At 38.3% G+C, this 8,816-nt stretch overlaps 1 protein-coding gene across 1 annotated transcript in view; it reads left to right on the forward strand.

Moving 5' to 3' along the window:
• The first annotated feature begins 2,760 nt into the window (after nt 1-2,760).
• The window catches only part of PPP1R21 (protein phosphatase 1, regulatory subunit 21), a 30,292-nt gene continuing 24,236 nt past the window's right edge, over nt 2,761-8,816 (forward strand). Inside the window, exons 1-5 of the mRNA XM_009894818.1 lie at nt 2,761-2,823; nt 3,219-3,365; nt 5,493-5,594; nt 6,284-6,448; nt 6,548-6,606. Coding sequence (XP_009893120.1) covers nt 3,231-3,365; nt 5,493-5,594; nt 6,284-6,448; nt 6,548-6,606 — 461 coding nt within the window. The 5' untranslated portion in view covers nt 2,761-2,823; nt 3,219-3,230. The remainder of the gene's footprint in view (nt 2,824-3,218; nt 3,366-5,492; nt 5,595-6,283; nt 6,449-6,547; nt 6,607-8,816) is intronic.

Below are 8,816 nucleotides of genomic sequence, written 5' to 3' on the forward strand. Positions count from 1 at the left end.
GGCAGCGTGAAGTGTTTGGGGCCCAAAGGTTGCCACTTCTGGAGGAAGAGGTGAAGGCAAGCTTGGGCAGGTGGAGGAGGTGCGAGTTTACAGGTGCCGGGGGAACACAGTATTGCCGAGTGCTGGTGGGGCAAGCCGGCGTGAGGAGCAAGGTGGCCTTGAATGCAAAGCATCCAGTAGGACAAATAATGGGTTCAGCTACACCAGGGAAGTGAAACTAGTAGTGCTTTTCCTTGCTTCTCCACTTCCCAGTCAGGCCTGAGGGTTAGTTATCTCTTTGGCTGTGAACATTCGTTGAGGTCTTGGTCTTGTGTCTTACAGAGTTTTCTTTGACTGGTGGGTGTGGGAGGTTAGTGGTGTTTCAGGGTCTTGGAAGTGAGGATGCTTGATTCCACACTTGCCTCACTTGTCTGTTCCCATTCTCCTGCAGCTACCCTAGGCGACTTTGCTTCCCGTTTCTGGTGCTGCTTAAGGGAGTATTTGCAAAGACTTCTGGCCCGTAGCGGAGAATGCTTTTCCTTTCCAAGGTGTTTGAGATGGTTCCTTAAATTGGGGAGCCTTGCTTCATACAGAACTCTTCATTCTTGTTTCTTCACTAAAAGGAAGAGGAGACCGTCCATCTTGAATGGTATAGTTCTTCAATGGTCTTGAGAAAAAAAATCCAGCACTTTAGTTTTGTGTAGCCCAGCATCAGAGTATTTGGCACAAGGCACTTGACTATATTTAACACCTTTCCCTAGGCTACAGAATGATGTTTCTTTAAATACTATTCTCCTTGGAACTGCTATTAAAAAAAACCATACAGAATCTAAATTGTTCACAAATACATACACTTGTTTAATGTTTCCACAAGATCATTTAAAGAAAACTGAATTCACTTGGGGTTTTGTAGGTCACAGAGCTCATATTTCTTGCTTTCTACAGTGACTCTGCTGTACCTTGGAGATTAAAAATGTCTCAGGATAAGGTAATTGAGGGACTTTGCTGCTTGATTCCTAAATGAAGCTTTGCAATGCAGATCTCTTGACTATAGCTTCTGAAAGTTCTAGCTACTGGATCCTCTTTCTTCTAGTATCACGGTCTCCAAAAGCGGTCTTTGAACTTCATCTTGCAACTTTAAGCCTGTGATGTTTCTTTGATTATTTGTGGAAACTATCTTTTGGTCTTATCCCACTTCTTGTGCAACAACTCCAGGGTATTGTGGGATCACCTTTGCAGATAACTCTCCTTTTTGTGCAAATGATCAGTTGTTCAATTGGCTGTTTATTGTGTGCAGGTGGAACCAGACAGTATCCCTGGGAAGGTCTCTGTGTGTTCACTTAATTGCAGTATTGAAGCCAAGGACAGAGGTAGACAAGAGCTTGATAGACTCAAGGAGAGCCAAGGGAACTAACCGCCAAAGGATTGCTTTCCCTCTCAGTTTATAGAGCAGTCCAGAAGAAGGATGTATCTTTTCAGAGTATTTTCTTCCCTTCAAGTTGCGGCTTCTGGCTTTCTCACACAACCCTGATGGAAGTAGTAGTCAAAAGGCTCTTAGAACTTGTGACAGCCTTTGGTGGGTCACACTTCAGCTTGGGTATCTTAGTGCAGCACAGTTGAGCTAGTTCATTCCGTGTTTCATCACTGTACCTGATGTTCCTGCATTAATAGCTGTGGCAGAAAAAAGGTGTAGAGAACTACCGCACTGCTTTTTCTTGCTAGGGAAACTCTGTGCTTGGAAGTCATACTGTGGTGCTCTTGCCAGTTTCTTCTCTTGCCTTTGTGGTGCCTGAGCAGCACAGTGGGAATACTGCAGGGCAAAAGCCTGTGCTTAGCAATGTCAACTGACTTTTGACCTTTCAAATGTATTCAATGATCAGACTGAAGAGATTAGCCGTTGCTGTTTTACGCTGAATCTTGCCTTTTGTGCATCTGCCAGAGGTATTCCCAAACACTACACAAATCCTTTTAATTTACATCTGCAACAACTGGACTCAATCATGTCAAGTAAATACAAACTGCTATTGAAGAAACCAGGATTCAAGCAATTATCAAGGAATGGGAAGATGGAACTGTCAGTATCCTCATTGCTGCAGGGTAGAGGTACTCTATGAAGTGACTGGGAAATAGATTTCTTGAGTATTACTTTTCACCTCAGTGATTTTAGCTCAGATTTGTGAACTATAGAAGCAAGTCTTAGAGGGCTTTTTCTTCTATGCTTTTTATGCGTTTCCCTGAAGTGTTTGTCAAGCTTTTCTCTCTGGATCATCTGTTGCTACCAGTAAAAAGTATTTTTGCATTAGAGTATAATTAAGCTCTTCTTGAATTGATACAGATCTTGACTTCATTGTGAGCTCTGCTTATGTTCCAGAACCGGTCATGAACAGTTTTGGGGAGAAGAGGGGAGAGACAGAAATAGCACTGAATATGAGCAAGAACTTGAGTAATCAAGGAAGAAGTTGCACCTTTTCCATATTTGTTCACTGTTCTTCAAACTTGAACTATATTTAAGTAACTAATCTTCAAGTTAATTATTGAGTAAGAATTGTGTTCTATTTCACCAAAGTGTTCAGATGGTAAAATAACTTCTTGTTTCTTGGCAATTCAGGCTTTGAATTGGATATTCTTTCAACTTGCTACCACTACTATCTACCTGAACAGAATACTTTAAAAGATTTGCACATCTGGTGCTCTCATGAGAGGATGTGATGTTTTATGCATGTTCTAACAAATGGCGTTTATTTATTCCTTTGTCTTGCTTCTCTTATTTTTCAGCTTCGAGCTCAGAACCAAGTACTGAAAAAAGGGGTTGTAGATGAGCAAGCAAACTCTGCTTCTCTGAAGGTAATCTCTAAAAACTGTTCATGTCAGATATATTAAGCTGTGACAAAGTAGGTAAATGGGAATACATTTTACTTAAAGTATTGTGATTAAAAGAAGAAACTTGATTTAGTAAAAGAATTTCTGTTCTGCAGCTAGTTTTAATTTGTTCTCTGTAGGTGCTGACTTTGTAAAAGTGGGAGGTTGCTTCTTGATGATTACAGAATGAAGTACCTACTTGTGTGATTTGTGGGCAGCTCAAGGAAGTGAAATTGTTTTTTTAGTTTAAAAGCAATACTTTTTGCCTCTTCAGTGTTCAAATAGTGAAGAAAGCAATTTTTTAATGTGATACTTTTTTATTACAAGCATGTGTGAAAGTAATTGTGAAAGTTTTAAAATTAAACTTTTTGGCCATTCAGGAACAAGTGAAGATGAAGGATCAATCACTTAGAAAACTGCAACAAGAAATGGACAGTTTGACCTTTCGAAATCAGCAACTTGCCAAGCGAGTGGAGTTACTTCAAGATGAACTTGCATTAAGTGAAGCTAGGGGCAAGAAGAACAAGGTGTGTGCTAAAGGCAAAAAAACTTGCTTAGCAGATGTCTGCTCCGTACCCATCAGTGTCTTATCCTGATTTCTAGCAGTAGTTGCTTCGTGTCAAGGGTTGAGCTGAATGTTTTTGTCAGAACTTTTGTCAGCTGTGTTACTAGCTGATGTTGGTGAACATACCCACAAAACGGTTATCAGTACATGCTAAGTAGTTCTGTACTCTTTCTAGGCTATCAGCTAACTGATACTGAATTGCTGTCTCCCTTTCTAGATATTTATTAAGTGTTTAAACAGCTGAGGAAGGTCTTGGAGCTCTGTGATTAATCTACTGTTACGAAGAAAACTGATCACCCCTCGCTTCCTATCCGCACCTCCTTGTTTTGTAATTTTGGTGTTGGTGGTTAACTCTTCAGCCTGTGATTGTAGCTTTTTCTAGTCAGCTCTTACGTGAATCTTGTTAAATGCTTTGAAGTCTAAATTTTTAGCTAGTATTCCTTATCTTATTTCAAAATGACAGAATAATTTCAGTACTGCGATCTTTCTTTGCCAAAGTGCTTGCTGATTAAACCTGGTTATACCATGATCTAAGATCAGCCATGTCTTCTGTAGGTAATATCAGAATTCCAGGGCTGGTGTGTCTGGACTTAAATAGTTCTCAACTATTCTTTGCTACCCTCCTTTTATGAGGAAACCCCTCTTAATTACTGTCATGTTTTCCTTTTGGTTAGCTCCCAAAATGCTGTAGCTATCAAGACTCCCATTAAAGAAAGCATTCAACTGATGAGTAATATGATAATCGTCCTTACTTTTTCCCTAAACTCTTGTGCATTTTTTTTGCTATCCAGTTCCTTGACAAGCATAGTACCTCTGGCTTACGTTATTCATGCACCAGAGTAGATTGTTCTTCAAAATGCAGTTTGACCCTTCTGTTCTTTTATTTCATGTTATGTAACTTATTGCTTCACTAGACGTATTTCCAAATTTTGAAGGATTTCAGCCTGGCTTGAGTAGCTTTGCAAACCGTTGCCAGTGACTTTCTTTCCTGTTCAGCTGTCAGAAGGCATAGTTATGTTTGTGTTTTTGTTTGTTTGGGTTTTTTTTTAAGAAGTGTTTGTACTACCTTTTAAATATGTTCACTTTAGTTTTACCTATAGCGCCTCACAGACTATGTATGTTGTATTGAAATACCCTTACTAAATTCCATGTCACCCTTACTTCAGAGACTTGCCATTGGGCGACCATGTAAGTCGCATCTAAAACTATTTAGATTAAGATTCGGATAGTTGATCTGTGTCAGACTGCAATCCTTTTAGAAGTAGGAGAACATATATGCCTGTATCTCAGGTGTTGTAGTTCATAGGCTGACATCAAATGCAGATGTGGCTTAGCTGTCCTAGCTGTCGCAAGCACTTGAAGTTTGGTGTTAAGTTTAAATGTAAACAGTCTCCCTTTTGTTTGGTGACGGTACTACCTTTGTTCAGCAGCGTGGTAGAGCAGAGAAGCATTGTGGGACTCACTGATGGTCTCTAAGTCTTTTGGGCAGAATCGGTGGAAGAATGAAGAAACAGTTGGCTGCGAGACATCTATATTCTCAGGGTGGTTGGTGGACAGTCACAACCCTGTGTTTTCCAGTGGCACCTTGTGCTACAGCCTGCTGTGGGTTAATGCACTTTCAGTGATTATTCCTGGTCCCTGCTGAAACCAGACCAGCTTACAACTGAACGCTTTGTGGGGGCAGATGTGCCGTATGCACAGCTACCAACCCAAATAAGCCTGTGTGCCTAGGGTCTCATGTTACTAACTGCGTGGAATCGTACCAGATTCAAATGATGTCAAATGGGCACCTGCTCATACAAGCAATTTCATGTGTGTGAATGTGACACCTGAGTAAAGGCTTCCCTGCATCCTTATCAAGTTAGCATTCTACCACTGTACAGCAAGAATGGTGTGAAGGAGAAAGTGATGCTTTTAGGCTTATGCTGCGTAATATACGTACCTTTTGTTATATTAGTCAATGTAAGTAAGAGATATACTCAAGTGCTTCTATTGGGAATTAGCGATGGGAAGTGTTTTCATACACTTGGGGATGGGCTTTGGGATACCCCAGAGACTTGGACATAATGAATGCGTTTTCTTTCAAAAGAAAAGTACAGAATCCTCATCTCAGTTGAGTCAAGAGCAGAAAAGTGTCTTCAGTGAAGATCTTCAGAAGAAGATAGAAGAGAATGAACGACTACATATACTCGTGAGTGAAACTTTTTTAGCCTTTTTAGTTCAGAAAACTGGTCACATGAACAACGATAGAGAAAATAAAATGCAATGTGAAAACTAGTGGGTTGTATGCTAAATGGGATTAGATGAGATAGTATGTTTATAAGGATGTTCACTGGACAAACGGGAAAATATTTTGACTTCAGAGTCTTAAACAGTATATGGAATAACTCACATAATATGTGTCGTCTTATTTAGGTTTTTAACTTTTGGTGACACTTAGCTACTCTACTGAAAACAGCCACATAGTTGGTACTGGGTGGAAACTTCTTTTTAGTTCACTGTTTCAGAATTGCCGTAAAGCTTAAAATACTTTCTGCAAGTTGCCATAATTAAGTCAGGAATTACTTTACTGAAATGGAATGCATTTCACTTTGGTTTAGAAAACTTGAGAAAAACCTTATGGCTCAAGTTTAATTTTTCAGGTGTCTACTATTAATTGGCAATGTATTTAATGAATGCTTGGTACTACAAAACTTCAATAAACACAAAGTACTTTCTTTCTGAATCTTTTATCTGTGAATATCATCATAAAATTTCTATCTATCTGAGAACTAGTACTAGTTATTAACCTGGACTGCCAAATTAAATTGGTGTAACTCATAGGACTGGATTCTGTAGTAAAATAAAGCTTTCATAAGATCTTTGCTTTTCTTCTTTTAGTTCTTTGAAGCAGACGAGCAGCACAAACGTTTAGAAGCGGAGCTGAGAACTAGACTAGAGGTTTTGGAAACTGATGCTGCCCAGCATCAAGCTGTGGTGGACAGTTTAACGAGAAAATACACAGATACTATAGAAAAGCTGCAGAATGATAAAGCCAAATTAGAAGTAAGGAGTTTTTCTGTTATTTGCAAGTTTGAAAAGTTTTGAAACGAAATGTCTTGCTATGTCAGTATTTACATTGTGAGCTTATCTTCTTGCATAAAGATCAAGTCTCAGACACTAGAAAGAGAAGCTAAGGACTGTAGGCTTCGAACCGAAGAATGGTAAGTGTTTTTATTTAATAAAATGAAAAATTGATTTAAAGAAATAACTGCTATAAAAGATTAACTGGATTATATTTAGAGAATAATACCTTTAAAAAATAATAATTAAAAAGACTTTTACAAAACCCAAAATATTGTCAAGACTCTACAGGTCAGGCTCCCTTTCCTTCTGCTCTCTGTGTAATTAGACAATCAATTCCACAGATTCAGCTTTCAGTAAGACAAGTTTTGTTGCCAAGCTATTTTAAGTAACTGTGAAGTTGATGAAAGCTTGAAGAATTTATTTGTAATGGAATGCTATTAAAAGTAAAGAAACCACTGAACTTGTATGAAACAGAGATATGTGAAGTTTGGGATTTTTTTTTTTTAACTGCTTCCAAAACCAAAGCTTGGGTAAGGTATCTAAGACAAAAGACTGAAAAGAGTTTCAAAAATCCCCCTCCACCCCAGAAGCTTCTTGAACAAGCTTTTGCTTCAGGTATAACATGCTCAGCTAGAATATTTGAAAGTTTTTGTTGAAGGATCGTAGTGTTAGTGTTGGAATACGTTCATTGTCTTAAAGACAAGTTGTAGAATATGGGAAGAAGTTGAGGACTGCGGGCCTAATCAAACTAGGGTGCACTTCCCTGAAGTTCATTATTAAGGTGCATTTTTCTAAAGACACATGTGCAGTATACATCTTCAATGTAATGGATAAAATGCTTACTGAATGATCAGATGAAGGGTTCCTTTTTTCAAATGGTAACCTTGAAGTATGTGTTCTAATTATTTTGATAGATGTGAAGATACTTGAATTCCAATAACCCTCCTCTAATACAGGTCAGGGTTTCATTAAGAATGATTTGCAAAAGAGGATGAAAGCTGTTTTGCTGCTGTTTGCTTTTTTTTGTGGTGTTTGAAAAACAGTATAGTCTTAATCTGCCACTATTCGGTTCAGAGCTTGTCTGTTGTGTTCTATGATGACTTGTCACTGTAAGAAATTGTCCCTACCCTTTGAGAAGGCAGGCTTTTTAAAAATAATAAAGCCTGACGCTTCTTTATTTTAAACAGTGAAATCGGTATCTAATGAACACGTGACGGAAGATGTCTTTGAGAGTACTGCTCTTCTGTTTTCCCCACTCTTTCAGGGGAAGGAATCCATTTGCCTCTGACACCCACACTTTATTCAGAAAAGCCAGGGGATATGAGACTTGACAGCCAGCATGTCTTGAAAATTAAAGGGTGGATGTAAAACAAGACATATCAAACTACTTGTTTGCCATTCCTTTATAGTACAAAAAGGAAACATCCATACTTTTGCAGTTTGTCTTTGAGTTTATTTTCTATCACACCCAATGCTACTGCAGTTCATGCTGTTCAGTTTCTATGCAATTTTGGGGCTGCTCTTAAAGAAAAATGTTTGTTAATGTGCATGAGCTACTTATTGGCCAGTTTCTTCGTATCTTGCTTGTCTATGTTTGATTCTTTTTCCTTGTTAGTTCTGATAAATTTCCATGTATCAAATGCTCTTGTAAAAAAGGAAAAAACTGTCACTTTGACACCTTCCCCCCACCCTCCACTATATGTGCAGGAGTTCTAGATGACAAACAGGAAGCAAAACAGTGAAGAATTTGGGGGCCTCAGTTGGGTAAGGTGTGGAATTTGGTCTGAATCAATATGCAGTAATCCTTGTTGACATGTGTATATAATGCTGGAATATGTTACTGTTCATCTCAAGAATCTATACTAATGATATTAGTAATCATTTAGGTTCAGATCTATATACACAGTCAAATGCAACTGAAGCGAATCGAGGGAAAAATCACTTCAGAATGCATCAGAAAGATAATTGCCAAGTCTTATGGAAATGGGCTGTATCATAGCAGTATTTAAATATGGGGCTTTGAAAAGCTTGTGAGGTATTTCTAATAGTGATGTGACATAGTTAACTGAATTATTGACAACTCACTCCTTGCATATTGGAATAACGCATTGGATATGTAGTAACTAATTTAAAGGTCCTTTTGCACTCCATTCAAATTCCAGTAGAAAAGAATACCTTCATATAGCATACACAATAATTGCAGAACTGGAAAATAACTCTGAAGTAAGTTGAGCTTCTCAAGAGTAGAATTTGGGATTTATGACTACTTATTTTATCTCTCACTGCATTTGTTGGGGATTAAAATACAATGTCAGATATTAAATAAAAAACAAAGGTGGAAAAATGA

The sequence above is a fragment of the Charadrius vociferus genome, unplaced genomic scaffold (genome assembly GCF_000708025.1).
Source record: "Charadrius vociferus isolate BGI_N301 unplaced genomic scaffold, ASM70802v2 scaffold411, whole genome shotgun sequence".
Classification (NCBI taxonomy): Eukaryota; Metazoa; Chordata; class Aves; order Charadriiformes; family Charadriidae; genus Charadrius; species Charadrius vociferus.